We start from the raw sequence: 19,205 nt of genomic DNA on the forward strand, positions 1-19,205 counted from the left end.
TTCCTAGTGGAACTGAGTGTGTACCCTAAAATCCCTGCAAAGAAAAGGGTACTGGCCAATGAGACGAGGTCTGCCCTGGTGCCTGGGGAGACTAGGGTCAATTTCTTACCAAATCTGTTGGGTTGAGATTCAGGTCCAGTGTTGCATGCAGAGGCGAGATCCAACAAAAGATTTTTGACTGAATTCACAGGGAGAAGAGAAGGTGTTAAGTGGGGAGTCAGGGGGTAAGAGACCAGCTCATCTGGGGTGTCTGGAAAGGTGTCTCCAATTTGCTCAAATCACTCCAAGGAGGAAACTTCAAGGCTAACCTGAGAGTTTCACCCTCCCTCCATCAAGGAGAGGCACTTGGTCAGAAATGACAGTAAAGCGGGAAGTAAGTTCTTGGGTACCCTAACAGGGAGTCTGCATCTGGTCTTTCCCTGGGAAATTTTGTGTCCCATCAGAGTGGCCCTGGCTGAAGACTGTCAGTCTTCCACCCGGTCATTCCCAGTCACATACATACACAGCCTCATTCCTGAGAGGAAAATGAAATAAGAAAGAGCAAGTAGCAGCTGGACAGGAATTCGACTGTGTGTGGAACAGCATGGTCAGGGGGTTCCCCTGGAGATGAAGGGGTCCTCAAGGACCAGACACTCAACAGTTACCTTGAGGTCCTCACCCCCAGTTTGCTGCAGAAAGGAGAAGAAAGTTTGGAGAAGGGGAAGGTATCATTGATACCAGAGGGTATCAGAGCTCTGAGTATCTGGCAGGTCGATATAAATCCTTGACCAGGTGGATGGAGTGATGCAAGCTCTGAGAGCAGGTTTCCTGATGACTGCCTGCAAGTATATGAGCTTCCAAGGAACCACAGTGGGCGAGGGGCTGATCTCTCACACCCCTCCCCGTATGGGCCACCAAAACGTAAGGAGGACAAAGAGGAGACAAGATACAAACTCACAGCCCAAATAAATTTATTCAAGGGAATAAACCCAGACAGGTGGCTAACTACCAGCATGCACACAGGGCAAGCACATGGTAGAAAGCCTGGTCCTCCTGGCCAGTGCCACGGCTCACTAGGCTAATCCTCCGCCTGCAGTGCCAGCACACCAGGTTCTAGTCCCCATTGGGGCGCTGGATTCTGTCCTGGTTGCTCCTCTTCCAGTCCAGCTCTCTGCTGTGGCCCGGGAGGGCAGTGGAGGATGGCCCAAGTCCCTGGGCCCTGCACCTGCATGGGAGACCAGGAGAGGCACCTGGCTCCTGGCTTCGGATCAGCGTGGTGTGCCGGCTGTGGCGGCCATTGGGGGGTGAACCAATGGAAAAGGAAAACCTTTCTGTCTGTCTCTCTCTCTCACTGTCCACTCTGCCTGTCAAAAAAAAAAAAAAAAAAAAGAAAGAAAGAAAAAGAAAAAAAGAAAGCCTGGTCCTCCTGCAGATTGGGACTTACATCGTTTGGGGTAGCTGAGGATCTGGAGGGGAGTACAGTCGGCAGAGCTGAGCTGGTTTGTACAGGCTTTTTGCAGGCTTTTAATCTCGACCCACCGTCCTCTCTGTGGACTGCTAGTTGAGGAAGAATGCAGAGGTTGGACTGAGTTGGTTGACAAAGAATGCAGGGGCTAGGAATTCTGTCGGGGGACTGGATCTGCTTTCAGGCAAGGAGCTAAAATGTCTCTAAAGCTCATGTCCTTGCTCCATCACAAAGTTTAGTTTCTGTTTTTGTTTTGTTTTTTATTTGACAGAGTCAGGCAGTGAGAGAGAGAGAGAGAGAGAGAAAGGTCTTCCATCTGTTGGTTCAACCCCCAAATGGCCGCCACAGCTGGCGCTGGGCCGATCTGAAGCCGGGAGTCAGGAGCTTCTTCCTGGTTTTCAGTGCAGGTGCAGGGGCCCAAGCACTTGGGCCATCCTCCACTGCCCTCCCGGGCCACAGCAGAGGTGAGATGCCGGCACCGCAGGCGGAGGATTAACCAAGTGAGCCTCGGCGCCGGCCCCCCATCACAAAGTTCAGTAACAACAGCATCTAAACCATTTTTGTAGACATGGCAGAAATGACCAGTTACTTTGGTTTCATATCATAACATATAAACTTATGTTGCCAGTTTTTCTCCTAGAGTAAGATTATCATAAATGGAACATTCAGAAATTCTTTAGCTATGCCATTACCTGAGATAGGAAATTCAAGAGGAGGAGATCTGGGACACTGGACTAGATATTTTTGATTTGTTTTCTCATTTATTTCTAAGTACAGGTGATGTTTTCCTTAATTTTCATTAGACCAAAAAAAAAAAAAAAACAAGTTCAGAGATGTATTGTAATTTGCCCATGATGTTAACAAACAAAGCCGTGGTCCAGCTCAGGCAGGCTAGGATCCAAAGCACATATTCTTTGCATAAACATATCCTGTGTTGAATGTTCTGAGTTGGGTGTATGGTGACTTAGCAGTGAGAAATCTAATAATCTGATAATGATGGGGCCAGTGTTGTGGTGTAGCTACCGCCTGAGACACCAGCATCCCATGTGAGCGTCAGAGTCCTGGGTGCTGCACTCCCACTCTAGCTCCCTGGTAATGCTCCTGGGAAAGCAGAAGATGGCCCAAGTATTTGGGCCCCTGCACTCAGGTGGAAGACTTGGATGAAGCTCCTGGCTCCTGGCTTTGTTCTGGCCCAGCCCTGCTGTTTTGACCATTTGGGGAGTGAACTAGCAGATGGATGATCCCTCTCTCTCCACACTTGATCTTAGCTAAAAGGCTGAGAAGCGATAATCCATCTCTCTTTCTGTAACTCTGACTTCCAAATTAATAAATACATCTTTTTTTTTTTTAAAAGAATCTGGTAATGATAAAGGGGTCTTTGAGGCCTGTACTGCTCTTGTTTGTGGCTTTGGCTGTAAAATATATGTAAGACCATTCAAAAGCCTCAGGATTATGAGTGCTTGGGAGTAAATGAGGTTAATGAGGAAAAAAAGCTATGACCTAGAGACCATCATCTTCTGTCTAAATATTCACCACCTGATAGCCAAACTATGAAGGGTGGGTGCCTGGGTGCTTGGGCATCCATCATGGGAGATATGGTTTAACCTAAGCAGGAATCTTGCATGTGGGGCTCTTTTTGGCTAGGCATACAGGCCTGGAAGCCACCTTTTATGACCACGAAAGGCCCTGGAAGATTGAATGTCCTCCAGGCAGAAGGAGAATGAAGTGACTACCCAGAAGTGACTAACCAATGGCAGAACTTTATTCCGTTCCTGGGTCTGGTTACCCATGCATGTAGGTCTGTGGTGAAACTATCAGAATGAGCACACAGAGTCCATTGTGGTCAACAAATATAAAAATAATTCATGTCAGTTATAATTTATATTAATTCTTCTTCCTCAACCTTGGGATAATAGTCTAGGGGCCAGGATTTTGCTTATATAAATTCGGCTAGCCCCACTGTGTTTGGGGCACGCAGAGGGGGGGACAGCAATCCTTTCCTGCTTCCTGAGCAAGGTTCTGGCTGTCTCCTGAAAACGAGTCTTATTCTTCAATTTCATATAACTGTGACTAACTTTTACCACTGAGAAGAACGTCCAAAATAGCGTGACCCAAAATTGGGGGAAAAGAGTATTCTGGTACTTTTGCCAGGAGATCCACGTCATGTACAGTAAGAGTAAAAAGAATGCGCTGTTTCGAGACAAATGGAAGAAATAGATTAATTTCAGAGCAAGGAGAGATTCAAAGGCCGGTCATCTTCTGTGCTCGTGCCTGGCAAATAGGGTTTCTCGGATATAGGGAACAATGAACTTTATCACTGCACGAGAAAGACTGCCCAAGTAGGGCTATCTCGGGTTGTGAACACTTTGGCAGACCAGAGAAAAAGCCTTGAGCCGGATGCTGGCAGCGAAACCCTGACATCTAAAGGTCACAAGCAGTTGCGTGCAGAGGAAAAGCGAAGTGCCTCGGGATCACCTGCCGCCTAGCAGCCCGGCAGTCAGGAGCTGGGAGAGCGCTAGCAGCGGGTCCTCGCCTCTGGGCCCCTCAACTGTCAATCGACATCCTCGCCCCGCCCCTCCCAGAGCTTGCCCAATCGGAGCTGAGGGTCGGGGGTAAGTAGACGTAGCGGGGTCAGGAAGCTTGGAGCGAGAGGCCTGGCGACGAGTTGGGGCGTCAGTGTACCCTGCCGGGGGAGCTTGACTCACCAGCGGCTGGACTCCGAGGTGAGTGCGGCGATGCGGGATTGTGCGGGCTCCGGGCCGGACCCTGCCAGTGCAGGGACCCCCACCGCTCACCTCCTCGTGCGCTCCACTCGGCTGCAAAGCCTCTCCCTCCGCGCGCGCCGGGTCCCGAGTCCCCTCTGGGACTCCCTCCCCGCGGCCCCGAGGGTCACGGCTGGGAGCCCCGGGCCTGGGAGGGGAGGCTGTGGCCCAAGGCGGACGCACAGTTGGAGCCCCAGGCTGCCGCAGCCTTGGACCTGAGGAGCAAGAGCCGAGGCGGATCCAGGCCGGGAGGGAGTGGGGCGGGGCGCGAGCATCACGACGCGCAGTTTTCGCAACGCCGCAGCGCGGCGGCCCCGGACCCTCGCTAACCCGCAGCCGGCCGCTTGGCCACGCCGCCCCGTTAGTCCCCGTCCCTTCTCATCTCTGCCCAGGCCATCAGCTGCCTCTTGGCTGGTGGTACTATCGCGAGTTGGACTGCTGTGGCCTTAATGACCTGCCGTTTGGGGACATCAGATGCAGGTCGTATGGGGAAGAAAAGTGTGACTTTACAAGATGTGATGTGGAGACCCTGCTCTGTCACCCATCTCAGCCTTAGAGGCCATTAGGGTGATGCCAGGAGGGATTCTTAGGCAAGATTTATACTGTGTGTGTGTGTGTGTGTGTGTGTGTGTGTGTGTGGAGAGAGAGAAAGAAGAGATGGTTTTTAATTTTTTTTTTGCTTTTTTTTTAAAATTATTCTAAAGGAGGCTGTTGCCACATTTCCTAAAGAAGAGAATCACACTCCCCCCACTGTGGTCAGTTATCGTTCAGAACATCAGGGTGGATTGGAAGCTGGCGGGACTCCCAGACCCTCTCTGGTTGCTTGCAGTGGCATACTATGCCTCCACAGTGTTTGGGTTCTGCTTCCCTTTGTGTTCAGTATCTTCTTTCTGTTTCTGTCATCCTCACAGTCCCTGTGGGGCTCCTGAGAAAGGAAGTGAAGTGAAGTTGGCTGCCCCCGTTGCTCTGCGATTTGGGTTGATCTCGGGGACTATTGAGACGTCTTTTCAGAAATGTTACCGCTTATCCACTGATGTTTATCCTACTTGGCTGCTCAGGGACCTTTTACAGAAGTTGTTTTTTGAGGCCTACTCCTACAGATTCTAATTTAATTGGGTGGGTGAGGCCTAGGCACTGGTATTTTGAAAAGTTTCCAGATGATTATTAATATTTGTACAGGGTTAACGACCATGACCTGTCAGTATGCCTTATTTATTTATTTAATTTCCGGACAGCACTTAGGACTTTGTGGTTTATTTAACTCATTTGAATACTGCTCTATCTGCGGTATCATCTCCATGGGACCCTGCTTTGGAAGAAGGTCAGGAGAAGGTCCAGGTGAGTCAGCACTTTGGGCTCCTGAGGTAGGAGCACGTGAAAAGGGAGTGGAATCCCAGGAGCACTGTGGGTCACTGTGCTTCATCCTTGTTCAGGGGTTACCCGTTACTGTCTTAGTCTTGCATGGGTCTTCAGTGCTTCCTTCTGTCTATCCTGTCCTGTTAAGTTTCCGAGCCTTACTTGGCACTCTATGGAACACAATTGCCTTTTGGAAAAATTGAGATATGTATATTCTCTGTAAATCTGTCCTTTTTTCTTTGATATAGGGGACCTCATTTTCTGAATTAAAATTCCAGGTCCTTTCTCTGACTAGTACACTTGCATTTATGTGGATAACAGGTCAAGAGTGTAAATTTAGGATGTGGACTGTCCTCTGATATATTGTCTTTGTAAATAGTTGCCTGAGAACATTAACTTCCCAGAGGTTGGGGTTGCTGTTTAATTTTCTTTGTTTAGTGCCTGAACTCAAGCATTTAATTTGTGTTATTGACAATTGTAATTCCAAGTTATGTAAGCAATCACTCTGTGATTCTCTTGTGCAATAGGAATAGGAAGTCAGATACCTAAGGAGAGTCTAGGATTGTTGCCACAGGACATTAAGGAGTTAGATTGGTTAGTACATGCCCTGGACTGGGAAGTAGTCAATCAAAATTTGACAGAAATAGTCCCAACAAGTCACCTGCAAGTCAGATCCATGCATCTTCTTTTTTGCTTGTCCTTTGCATATGAGAAATTAAGTGGCCGGCGCCGCGGCTCACTAGGCTAATCCTCCACCTGCGGCTCCGGCATCCCAGGTTCTAGTCCCGGTCGGAGCACCGGATTCTGTCCCGGTTGCTCCTCTTCCAGTCCAGCTCCCTGCTGTGGCCCGGGAGTGCAGTGGAGGATGGCCCAGGTCCTTGGGCCCTGCACCCGCATGGGAGACCAGGAGAAGCATCTGGCTCCTGGCTTTGGATCAGCGTGATGCGCCAGCCGCAGTGTGTCGGCCGCGGCAGCCATTGGAGGGTGAACCAATAGCAAAAGGAAGACCTTTCTGTCTCTCTCTCTCACTGTCCACTCTGCCTGTCAAAAAAAAAAAAAAAAAAAAAAATTAAGCACAAGTAAAGTGGTATTCTGATACTTCATAAAGATTGGGAAACAAGACTGCTCAAGTTATGATTCCTTGAATAATACATTTTATTTAGATCTCTGTAGCTATCTCTTGTTTTCTGAAGTGGGAAGATGGGTTATTTAACTACATGATTATTCTAATCTTTAAAAAAATAACTTTTGGAACATTTGCCTTTGGTTTGTATATTTTTTTAGTTGCTTTGTAGTACTTATAAAGCATTGACCTTAAACTAAGATCTGAGAGTGATTTGCCAGGTTGAATTCAATATATGTAAATAGCCAGTTATATATGTATATTTATTTGTGTGTGTGTGTGTGTGAGAGAGAGAGAGAGAGAGAGAAATAATGATTGAATACACCCTCAAACACTGCTTCACTCCCCAAATGCCCACAATTGCTGGTGCTGGGCTGGGCCAAAGCTGGGAGTCAGGAACTCAATCCAGGTCTCCCACATTGGTGGTGGAAGCCCAATTACTTGAGCCATCACTACCAACTTCCAGGGTCTATGTTAGCAGGAAGCTGAATTTAGGAGCTGGAGCTGGCAATCTAACCCAGGTATTCTGATACGGAATGCAAGCATCTTAACTGCTAGACTACATGCCTACCCCAGTTACTGATTTTTATTGTACAAAAAGGAAATGTTCTTTCTTTTTTCTAGGTTTTTGTTTATTTATTTGACAGGTAGAATTACAGACAGTGAGAGAGAGAGATAGAGAGAAAGGTCTTCCTTCCGTTGGTTCACTCCCCAAATGGCCGCAGTGGCCAGAGCTGTGCCGATCCAAAGCTAGGAGCCAGGAGCCTCCTCCTGGTCTCCCATGCGGGTGCAGGGGCCCAAGTGGGCCATCCTCCACTGCATTCCCAGGCCATAACAAAGATCTGGACTGGAAGAGGAGCAACTGGAACTAGAACCCGGCGCCTATATGGGATGCTGGCACCGCAGGTGGAAGAATAATCTAGCCACGGTGCCAGCCGAAAAAAGGAAATGTTCTTATATCTACTCCTCCCACTCTATTACACTTAAATCTATGTATGCCTCTGTCTGTAAAACTGTACTGTCAGTTTCTAATATGTTTTCCTTTTTTTCATTTTCAGTATCTTTAACCTTTATATCATATTTCTTTTACCACAGGAAGAATATTATAAAAATGGAAAAACATATACTTCGAATGTGGCAAGAAAAGAATAAGGATTGTTGGTCACAACTACTTGAATTCAGGATTGTGTATGCTGGAAGGAAAGTTAGATGTGAACTCTAATTTCTTTGTTCAAATAAGCATCTCTTCTTGGGAAATTTCCAAAAAGGTAAATTATATGCACACGCATATACATTTATACATGTATATAATATTGTTCTTTCTTGTTGTTCTGAGAAACTTTTCTAGAGTCATTCTCATCCAGCACTGTTGTTCTTACTTAACTCTAAGGGAAATTTGAGATATCAAATTATATTTTCATGTTCCCTTTGTAAATACCTTTCTTGTTATAATATCTAGGTTTATTTATTTATTTTAAGATTTATTTATTTATTTGAAAGAGTTACAGAGAGGCTGAAGCAGACAGGGAGAGGTCTTCCGTCCACTAGTTCACTCCACAATTGGCTGTAGTGGCTGGAGCTGCACTGATCTGAAGCTAGGAACCTGGAGCTTCTTCTAGGTTTTCCATGAGGGTGCAAGAGCCCAAGCCCTTGGGCTATCTTCCACTACTCTCCAAAGCCATAGCAGAGAGTTGGATCGGAAGTAGAGCAGCCAGGACTCGAACTGGTGCCCATCTGGGATGCTGGCACTGCAGGTAGCAGCTTTACCCCCTATGCCACAGTGCCAGCCCCAATATCTAGATTTTATATTTGTAGGAAAATCTTTTACAGATTTCTTTTTCCTGTGAGAAATATTTCATTTTAAATGGAATTGTTTTCTCAAATATGATTTAGTATCTTTTTTCTACATGCATCTCATTTTTAATTTTTTTTTTTTTTTTTTTTTTTGACAGGCAGAGTTAGACAGTGAGAGAGAGAGAGAAAAAGGTCTTCCTTTGCCTTTGGTTCACCCTCCAATGGCCGCTGCGGCTGGCGCGCTGTAGCCAGCGCACTGCGCTGATCCAAAGCTAGGAGCCAGGTGTTCTCCTGGTCTCCCATGGGGTGCAGGACCCAAGCACTTGGACTATCCTCCACTGTACTCCCGGGCCACAGCAGAGAGCTGGCCTGGAAGAGGGGCAACTGGGACAGAATCCGGCGCCCCGACCGGGACTAGAACCTGGGGTGCCAGCGCCGCAGGCAGAGGATTAGCCTGTTGAGCCGCGGCGCTGGCCCATATTTAATTTTTACTTTTAGAAATCAACTTTGGGCCGGCGCTGCGGCTCATTAGGCTAATCCTCCGCCTTGCGGTGCCGGCACACCTGGTTCTAGTTCCGGTTGGGGCGCCGGATTCTGTCCCGGTTGCCCCTCTTTCAGGCCAGCTCTCTGCTGTGGCCAGGGAGTGCAGTGGAGGATGGCCCAAGTGCTTGGGCCCTGCACCCCATGGGAGACCAGGATAAATACCTGGCTCCTGCCATTGGATCAGTGTGGTGCGCTGGCCGCAGCGCGCCAGCTGCGGCGGCCATTGGAGGGTGAACCAAAAGGAAGACCTTTCTCTTTGTCTCTCTCTCTCACTGTCCACTCTGCCTATCAAAAAAAAAAAAAAAAAAAGGAATCAACTTTATTCTTTGTAGTTGTGATTTTTATTTACTGGTTAAAAAAATTAGGGCATAAACAAGATAAAAGATTAAATAAAAATTGCTCCTGAAGGTGACAGCTGTGAACATTTCTTTCTTTCTTTCTTTCTTTTTTTTTTTTTTTAAGATTCATTTATTTATTTGAAAGGCAGAAATACACACACACACACACACACATACACAGAAAGAGAGAGAGAACTTCCATCTGCTGGTTCATTCCTCAAATGGCCAAGGCTGGGCCAGGCTGAAGTCAGGAACGAGGCGCTTCTTCAGGGTGTACCATGTGGGTATAGGGTCCAAGAACTTGGGCCATTTTTTGCTGCTTTCCCAGGTACATTAGCAGGGATCTGGATTGGAAGTGGAGGAGCTGGGACTCAAACCAGTACCCATAGGGATGCAGGTGCTGCAGCTACCCTTCTAGGCCACAGCGCTGGCCCCAGTATATATCTTTCCAAAGAGAGGTCTATGTAGTGTGCCTCAGGCAACATCTTCTTGTACAAATGGATCTTCCAAATGTCTGCTCTCTGCTTACATATTGCAGGAAGTCGGATCTTCTGGTGTTGCCTGCTGTAATTAGTGTCAGTAGAAGTCTAGTTGTAAGGGGTCTTTGCCATCCTTCTACACTGTTGACCACTGCTGAGCTGACTGGCTCTGAACTACACTGGTGTCCTCTAAATTTCTGACATCCACACAGCCCACAGGCCACACCTCGTCATGAGGCAACTAAATTACTGTAGCTATCATGATGGTCTTTTCTGTCTTTGACCTTAGGGAAACCTGTGATTTCTAATAGCTGACTCTGAGAAGGATCTCTGTAGCAAAACAATTGGGATCCTGGTGACAATTATTATCGTCTATTTCACAGCCATTTCCTTCTCAGAATTTATAAGCATTTCTATGTGGGTATATGTCTGGATATTGGAGAGGGCAACGTTGGAGGTTGTATTACTCAGCTTTTCATTACTACAATGAAATACCTGAGGCAGGAAAATATTATAAGAAAGAACACAGTTTATTTAGCTCACAGTTTTGGAGGCTCAAGGGTATGGTGCTTGTGTTGTTCTATTTCTGGTGAGAACCTTCGTCTTTGTCACATGGTGGATGGCAGTGGTGGGAGCACATATGGAAGCAAAAGATGACTTTTTTTTTTTTTGGTAATGATTTATTTATTTATTTTATAGGCAGAGTTACAGAGAGAGAGGGAGAAATGGAGAGAGAGATCTTTCATCTGTTTGTTCACTCCCCAAATGGCTACAATCATCAGGGGTGGGCCAAGCCGAAGCCAGGAGCCAGGAGATTCTTCCAGGTTTCTGACCTGGTGGCAGGGGCTGGGACTTGGGCCATCTTTCACTGCTTTCCCAGGCACATTAGCAGGGAGCTGGATTGGAAGTGAAGCAGCTGGGACCAAACTGTCCTCCATATGGGATGCCTGCACTGCAAGCTGCAGTTTAACTCTGTGCCACAGTGCTGGCCGGAAGAAATTACATTTTGATACAAGAAACCAGAAAGCTTTCCACTTCTGATCCAGCTCCCTGCTGATTGACATGGGAAAGCAATGGAGAATGGCCTATTTTTGGACCTGGCCACTCACATAGGACACTTGGATGGAGTTCTAGGCTTCTGGTTGCAGCCTGGCAAGCAGCAGATGGAGGATCTCTTTCTATTCCTTGTTCTCTAACTCTACCTTTCAAATAAATAAAATCTTAAAAAAAAATCACTCCTCTTCCTTGTCTTGACAAAAATAAAAAGCCACAGTAAGAAGCAGGAAAGGTAGGAGGGAGAGAGGGAGAAAGAGACATGCCAGGCTCAGGCATTTTTTTTTTAAGCTTTATTTTATTTATTTGAAAGATAGAGTGACAGAGAGGGAAAAAGAGAGAGAAAGGGATCGTCCATCTGCTGGTTCACTCCCCAAATGGCTGCAATGGCAGGGGCTGCTCCATTTGGGTGTCCCTTGTGGGTGGCAAGTTCGGCCATCTTCTGCTGCTTTCCCAAGCACATTAGTAGGGAGCTGGATGAGAAGTGAAACACTGGGAACTGTTGCTTTGATATGAGATGCTGGTGCTACAGGCCGTGATTGAACCTGTCATGCCACAAGCTGGCCCCTGGCCTCAGGCTTTTAAAACATTCTGAGAACACGGACACAAAGGGTCACATGAGAGCTACCTTAAACCCTTCCGACCGCAGTGTTCCCTGCAAAACCTAAGGACTTCCTGGAACCTACCTTGTAACGTTTTCAGCACCTCCTAGTACTCCTACTACTGGGGACCAAGCATCTAACATGGACCGCTGGGGGACAAACCAGATCTAGAGCATAACAAGAGGGCGTGAGATGGGTAAGTCTGGTATTTCACAGTGCCTGGCACGGTGGAGGCAGCCAGGAGAGGTGGAGTTATTCCTGTTTAAGGAGAACTGTCCTTGTCTAATGTGAATGCAGACTGTCCAAGGGGAGTTTCTGGCACTGAGTACAGTGTGTCACAGGGTAGACCTCTGTAATTATATGTATTTTATTTTTTTATTTTTTGGACAGGCAGAGTGGACAGTGAGAGAGAGAGAGAGAGAAAGAAAGGTCTTCCTTTTCCATTGGTTTACCCTGCAATGGCTGCTGTGGCTGGCGCACCGCACCGCGCTCTGAAGCCAGGAGCCAGGTGCTTCTCCTGGTCTCCCATGAGGGTGCAGGGCCCAAGCACTTGGGCCATCCTCCACTGCCTTCCTGTGCCACAGCAGAGAGCTGGTCAGGAAGAGGAGTGACCGGGACAGAATCCAGCGCCCCAACCGGGACTAGAACCTGGTGTGCCGGCACCACAGGCGGAGGATTAGCCTATTGAGCCGCGGCGCCAGCCAATAATTATATGTATTTTTAAATATTTATTTATTTATTTGAAAGGCAGAGTTATAGAGAAGCAGAGAGAGAGAGAGAGAGAGAGAGAGTCTTCCATCTGCTGGTTCACTCCCCAGAGGGCGACAACAGCTGGAGCTGTGCTGATCCGAAGCCAGGAGTCAGGAACTTCTTCAGGGTCTCCCATGTGGGTGCAGGGACCCAAGGACTTGGGCCATCTTTTACTGCTTTCCAGGGCCATGGAAGAGAGCTGGATAGGAAGTGGAGCAGCCAGGACTTGAACTGGTGCCCATATGGGATGCCGGTGCTGTAGGCGGTAGCTCTACCAGCCATGCCACAGTGCTGGCCCCTGTAATTATTTGTTGAGTGGATTGTTAAATCATTGTAAGATGTACATCATGAAAACAACTGAGTGCTGAGATGGAATCAGAAACAGTAAGATACATTATCATTAAGTTGCTTTTTCTCTAATACATTTTTTAAATGTAGTCATAATGGGTATAGTCTAATTGGAGAGACAAAAATACTTATAAGCAGAGATAAACTGAGAAGTGAAAATAAATATTGGTATAGGAATTCTGAGGATAGAAATCATGTTGGAATAACTCAGGCTTGTTTCCTTTTTTTTCTTTAACTTTTATTTAATGAATATAAATTTCCAAAGTACGACTCATGGGTTACAATGGCTTTCCCCCCCATACCGTCCCTCCCACCCACAACCCTCCCCTTTCCCACTCCCTCTCCCCTTCCATTCACATCAAGATTCATTTTCGATTATCTTAATATACAGAAGATCAGCTTAGTATACCTTAAGTAAGGATTTCAACAGTTTGCTCCCACACAGAAACATAAAGTGAAAAATAATAGATGATTTTTTAAATGATGATGAAATCAGATCAGACCTATTGTCATGTTTAATCCCAGTGAGAGTCAAGTTGGGAGTTGATAATTTCTTTTTATTTTTCTTTTTTTTTTTTTTTTTTTTTTTTTTTTTTTTTTTTTTACAGAGGATCAGTTTAGTATGCATTAAGTAAAGATTTCAACAGTTTGCACCCCCATAGAATCACAAAGTGAAATATATTGTTTGAGTACTCGTTATAACATTAAATCTCAATGCACAGCACATTAAGGACAGAGATCCTACATGAGGAGTAAGTGCACAGTGACTCCTGTTGTTGACTTTACCAATTGACACTCCTGTCTATGGCATCAGTAATCTCCCTATGCTGCAGTCATGAGTTTCCAAGGCTATGGAAGCCCTCTGAGTTCTCCGACTCTTATCTTGTTTAGACAAGGTCATAGTCAAAGTGAAAGTTCCCTCCTCCCTTCAGAGAAAGGTACCTCCCTCTTTGAAGACCTGTTCTTTCCACTGGGATCTCACTCACAGAGATCTTTTGCCAGAGTGTCTTGGCTTTCCATGCCTGAAATACTCTCATGGGCTTTTCAGCCAGCTCCGAATGCCTTTAGGGTTGATTCTGAGGCCAGAGTGCTATTTAGGACATCTGCCATTCTATGAGTCTGTTGAGTATCTCATTTCCCATGTTGGATCACTCTCCCCTTTATTTATTCTATCGGTTAGTGTTAGCAGGTACTAGACTTGTTTATGTGCTCCCTTTGACTCTTAGTCCTTTCATTATGATCAATTGTGAACTGAAATTGATCACTTGGACTAGTGAAATGGCATTGGTACATGCCACCTTGATGGGATTGAATTGGAATCCCCTGGTATGTTTCTAACTCTACCATTTGGGGCAAGTCAGCTTGAGCATGTCCCAAATTATACATCTCTTCCCTCTCTTATTCCCACTCTTATGTTTAACAGGGATCACATTTCAGTTAAATTTCAACACTTAAGAATAACTGTGTATTAATTACAGAATTAAACCAGTCATATTAAGTAGAACAGACAAAAAAACTACTAAGAGGGATAATGTATTAAGTTGTTCATTAACAGTCAGGGCTATGCTGATCAAGTCACTGTTTCCCATAGTGTCCATTTCACTTCAACAGGTTTCCTTTTTGGTGTTCAGTCAGTTGTTTCCTTTTGAAAGCTGAATTGAGCCGGGTTGGCATGGTTCATGTGGGATGGGAATGGTTCACTCAGATGGAGCACAGGAGCAAAAGAATGGGGCTTGCAATACAAAGCTGAAGGTCATGTTGATGCAGCCCACCTATTCAGGCTTTTCAGCGAGATACTGTGTACCATGGATCTACCCCTGCCACGTTGACCTCTGATACCTGCCCTGCAAGGAAAGCTCCCCTGGGAACAAAATACCAGCATGCTTTCTGTTCACCTGTGCGAGGCTAGCAACTGGAGACAGCAATTTGAATTTGTTATGTGGGAGAAAAATTGGGCATGACTGCCTCTGAAATCCTGTCTTCTAGCAGTTGGAATGAAGACTTGGCAACCCTGTTATCCACCTCTCAAGACTGACTTTGTCTCCTGCATGGTGAGGGCAGGTCTTTCCTTCTGCTCCTTATGACTCAGCTCAGGGAGCAGCATAAGGATGTGGTGGGAGAGCTCGAATCTCTCTCTCTTTTTTCTTTCAAGATCTATTTATTTGAAAGTCAGAGTTAGACAGAGAGAGGAGAGGCAGAGAGAGAGAGAGAGAGGTCTGCCATCTGATGGTCCACTCCCCAGTTGGCTGCAATGGCCAGAGCTGTGCTGATCCGAAGCCAGGAGCCAGGAACTTCTTTTGGGTCTCCCACATGGATGCAGGGGCCCAAGGACTCGGGCCATACTCCACTGCTTTCCCAGGCCATGGCAGAGAGCCAGATCGGAAGTGGAATGACTATTACTGTGCTCTGGATCTTTGCTTTCTGTTTGTGAGTTTGGGCCTTACATAAGGTCAAGGAAGAGAAAATATGGTGTTTTTTTTTTTTTTCTTACCATGGCCTAGGCTCTTGCAGTTGGTAATGTTCTCTCATCTGTCCTCTTTGAAGGAGATATTTGAAGAAAAGTGCATTTCTTCAATCAACTGTGGTCTTTCCTCTAAACGAAGAACTCTTAAGGCTTCATTCTGATATAGGCACATTAAACTGAAAGTTTATGTGCAGCTCAGAAAAGCGAAGACATGGGATTTTGAGGAGTGAAGATAGCATGGTGTCGGCCATGGGTGATCATGCCACAGCCAGACCATGTGGACCAGTTTCTCCAGACTCCGGCTTTTCTGCTGTCTGCTTGCGGTGTTGATGGTGGTGGTGCTCGTCATCAATGTGACTCAGGTCGAGGTGAGTAGGTGGTTTACTTCTTCATGACCAAGGAGGGTCAGATCTGAGGATCTGGGGCTAACGAGCCTGAGGAGATGTTGGTTATTAGGATGCTTAGCTTGCCAACAGTGCGTGTTGTCCTTTGTGCTGTAAGATTCGAGTCCCTCCAATGCTGTAGAGTTGGTGCTGATCACAAGGGTGTGGTGGTGAAGAAGATGGACGTGATTTCTTCCCTTACGGAGCTCCTGTTCTCAGTGTGCATGGGAAACAGTGATGAGAAATGATCATAATGGCAAAGTAATGATGCTAACTTGAGATTGTGAAAAGTGCTGTAAAGAAAGGGAAGGCTGCCTACTCCAGGGGGCCTTTGAAATGATGGAAGAAATGTGTCTCCCAGGACACTTGACAAAAGACTGAAGACTTTTTTGAGGGGAGGGAGTTGATGAGTCTTTTTGAAGACTGAGTGGTCAATAAGGACAAGTACCTGGCACTAGGAAGGGACGAGGTGGTGTTTCCCCCTCCCTTGCCTCCCCTGCATGAACTCGTGTATCACCAAAATTTGTGGAGTGGGTTTTTTTTTTTTAAACTTTTATTTAATGAATATAAATTTCCAAAGTACAGCTTATGGATTACAATGGCTCCCCCCCTCATAACTTCCCTCCCACCCACAACCCTCCCCTCTCCTGCTCCCTCTCCACCTCCATTCATATCAAGATTCATTTTCAATTCTCTTTATATACAGAAGATCGATTTCCATTCACATCAAGATTCATTTTCTATTCTCTTTATATACAGAAGATCAGTTTAGCATACATTAAGTAAAGATTTCAACAGTTTGCTCCCACACAGAAACATAAAGTGAAATATATTGTTTGAGTACTCGTTATAGCATTAAATCTCAATGTACAGCACACTAAGGACAAAGATCCTACATGAGGAGTAAGTGCACAGTGACTCCTGTTGTTGACTTAACAAATTGACACTCTCGTTTATGGCCTCAGTAATCACCCTAGGCTCTTGTCATGAGCTGCCAAGGCTATGGAGGCCCCCTGAGTTCATTGACTCTGATCATATTTAGACAAGGCCATGGTCAAAGTGGAAGTTCTCTCCTCCCTTCAGAGAAAGGCACCTCCTTCCATGATGACCCATTCTTTTGTGGAGTGGTTTCTATACAAAAAGAATACTGTCCTTTTTATTTCACTGGCACTTCTCAGGTTACAAGTCTAAATTATGACATTTCTGTGTTGGATTTTATTAGCACAAGCTGCTCTAAAGCAAAATCATAGGCTTTTTCATTTTTCCTGCTAGAACTCACTTTGTGGTTTTTAGCAGAACACTGAATCTCACTGTGAAATGGGCACATAGGGCACTACAGATTTTTTTCCTGGGAGTTATTAAAATTTTGAAGTGATTCTGTTAAACATTTCCTATTAGAAATTGTCTTTTTTTTTAAAGAATTTTATTTTACTTATTTGAAAAGCAGAATTACAGAGAGAGAAGTAAAGAGAGAAAGAGAGAATCTTCCATCTGCTGGTTCATTCCCCAAGTGGCTGCAATGGCTGGGGCTGGGCCAGGATGAAGCCAGGAGCCAGGAGCTTCATCTGGTCTCCCTTGTGGGTACAGGGACCCGAGGACTTGGGCCATCCTCTGCTGTTTTCCCAGGTGTATTATCAGGGAGCTGGATTGGAAGTGGAGTAGGTGGGACTTGAACTGTTGTCTATATGGGATGCCAGTGCTGCAGGCGGTGGCTTAACCCACTACGCCACAACGCTGGCCCCTAGAAATGGTCATAAAGCATAAACATTAGGTATTTCATCTTTCTTTCCCTTGTTTAAATTGCTCTTGCATGTTTTGCTAGAGATAAGGCCAATTACATATTCCGGGTGCATTCTATGTGGAAGCAGTTAATGTCGTGTCTAGATAGTACATAATTTCCTTTCTTTCCCTCCCTCTCTTTGTGGTAAAATTCATGTGATATGGGAATTTACCATTTTAGCCATTTTAAAAGAGATGTGCATTTCCCATGAACTTTTTGAAGTGCCTTCATACAATTCAGTAGCATTAAATAGAGTCACATGGTTGTGTGAGCAACACCCCATCTGTCTCAAGAACTTTCCATCTTCCAAAAGTGAAACTCTGTGCCTGTTAAAAAATAATTACTCATTCTTTCTTACCCCCGGGCCCTGACATCAACTCTTCTACCTTCTGTCTCAGTGGTAACTGAGATAACTCTAGGTACTGCATGTAAGTGGAATCATGTAGTATTTATCTTCTTATGACTGGATTATTTCTTCACGAATTTGCGTGTCATCCTTGCGCAGGGGCCATGCTAATCTTCTCTGTATCATTCCAATTTTAGTATATGTGTTGCCGAAGTGAGCACAGTGACTAGATTATTTCTGTTAACATAATGTCCTCAGAGTTCATCCATGTTGTAGCATGCATCAAAATTTTCTTTATTTTTTTAAGATTCATTTATTTATTTAAAAGGGAGAGTGGCAGAGGGGAGAGAGACAGGGAGAGAGAAAGAGATATCTTCAATCTGCTGGTTCATTCCTCAAATGGCCACACCAGCCAGTGTTGGGCCAGGCTGAAACCAGGAGGCAGGAACTCCATCTGGGTCTCCCATGTGAGTAGCAGAGGCCCAAGTACTTGGGCCATCCTGCACTGCTCTCTCAGGCACATTAGCAAGGACCTGAATTGGAAGTGGAGCAGCTGGTACTTGAATCGGTACTCTGATATGTGATGCTGGTGTTGCAAGCAACGGCTTAACCTGCTGTACCACGTTATTGGCCTCTATTTTTACTTTTGATGTACTACAGTTTATTTTTATTTTTGTTGCCCATGCATTTGTTGTCATATTCAAGAAATCATTAATAAATCCAGCAGTGTCCTCTGTATTCTCCTGGGTTTTAAGGTTTTAGACTTTTTTTTAAAGTATTTATTTGAAAGGCTTAGTTACGGAGAGAGAGGAAGAGTCAGAGAGAGATCTTCCATCTGCTGGTTCACTCCCCAGTGAATAGATGTGGCTGGGCCAGAGTGAAGCCAGAAGCCACTTGCATCTTCATTGCAAGGGCCTAAGCACTTAGGCTATCTTCCTCTGCTTTCCCAGGCACATTGTCAGGGAGCTGGATTGGAAGTGGAACAGCTGGAACCTGAACCAGCATCCATATGGGATGCTGGCATTGCAGGAGGCAGCTTTACCCACTATGCCACAACGCTGGTCCCATAGTTTTAATGCTTACATTTAAGTCTTTAATAGAACTTATTATCCTTTGGGGCCGGTGGTATGGCGCAGTAGGTTAATCCTCCGCCTGAGGTGCCGGCATCCCATATGGGCGTCGGTTCTAGTCCCGGCTGCTCCTCTTCCAATCCAGCTCTCTGCTATGGCCTGGGAAAGTAGTAGAAGATGGCCCAAGCCCTTGGGTCCCTGCACCCATGTGGGAGACCCAGAAGAGGCTCCTGGCTCCTGGCTCCTGGCTTGGGATCGGCACAGCTCCGGCCATTGTGGCCATCTGGGAAGTGAACCTGCGGATGGAAGACCTCTCTCTCTGTCTCTACCTTTCTCTATAACTCTTTTTTTTTTTTTTGACAGGCAGAGTGGACAGTGAGAGAGAGAGAGACAGAGAGAAAGGTCTTTGCCATTGGTTCACCCTCCAATGGCTGCCACGGCCGGCGCACTGCGGCTGGCGCACTGCGCTGATCCGAAGCCAGGAACCAGGTATCTATCCTGGTCTCCCATGGGGTGCAGGGCCCAAGCACTTGGGCCATCCTCCACTGCACTCCCAGGCTACAGCAGAGA

At 46.1% G+C, this 19,205-nt stretch overlaps 1 protein-coding gene, 1 long non-coding RNA gene and 1 other non-coding gene across 8 annotated transcripts in view; 1 reads left to right on the forward strand and 2 right to left on the reverse strand.

The window, feature by feature from the left end:
* LOC108178010 (uncharacterized) overlaps positions 1–4,596 on the reverse strand; it is a 32,083-nt gene extending 27,487 nt beyond the window's left edge. For 2 of the 4 annotated variants that reach the window (XR_001794714.3, XR_011387828.1), the window contains exon 1: positions 4,150–4,463. This is a non-coding gene — a long non-coding RNA (uncharacterized lncRNA). Of the gene's footprint in view, positions 1–4,149 lie in introns of all 4 variants that reach the window. The other 2 variants (XR_007908922.2, XR_011387827.1) reach the window with 2 other exon arrangements.
* Positions 3,894–19,205, forward strand: part of NXPE3 (neurexophilin and PC-esterase domain family member 3) — a 48,754-nt gene continuing 33,442 nt past the window's right edge. The window contains exons 1-4 of one of the 3 annotated variants that reach the window (XM_008267010.4): positions 3,894–4,167; positions 5,442–5,544; positions 7,781–7,953; positions 15,137–15,424. In XM_008267010.4, coding sequence (XP_008265232.1) covers positions 15,332–15,424 — 93 coding nt within the window. In that variant the 5' untranslated portion in view covers positions 3,894–4,167; positions 5,442–5,544; positions 7,781–7,953; positions 15,137–15,331. Of the gene's footprint in view, positions 4,168–4,498; positions 4,687–5,441; positions 5,545–7,780; positions 7,954–15,136; positions 15,425–19,205 lie in introns of those variants that run through there. The other 2 variants (XM_051819112.2, XM_002716727.5) reach the window with 2 other exon arrangements.
* Positions 17,679–17,786, reverse strand: LOC127483040 (U6 spliceosomal RNA). The gene has a single exon (XR_007909014.2). It is a non-coding gene; the product is annotated as a U6 spliceosomal RNA (small nuclear RNA).

Source organism: Oryctolagus cuniculus, chromosome 4, assembly GCF_964237555.1.
Source record: "Oryctolagus cuniculus chromosome 4, mOryCun1.1, whole genome shotgun sequence".
NCBI classification, from domain to species: domain Eukaryota; kingdom Metazoa; phylum Chordata; class Mammalia; order Lagomorpha; family Leporidae; genus Oryctolagus; species Oryctolagus cuniculus.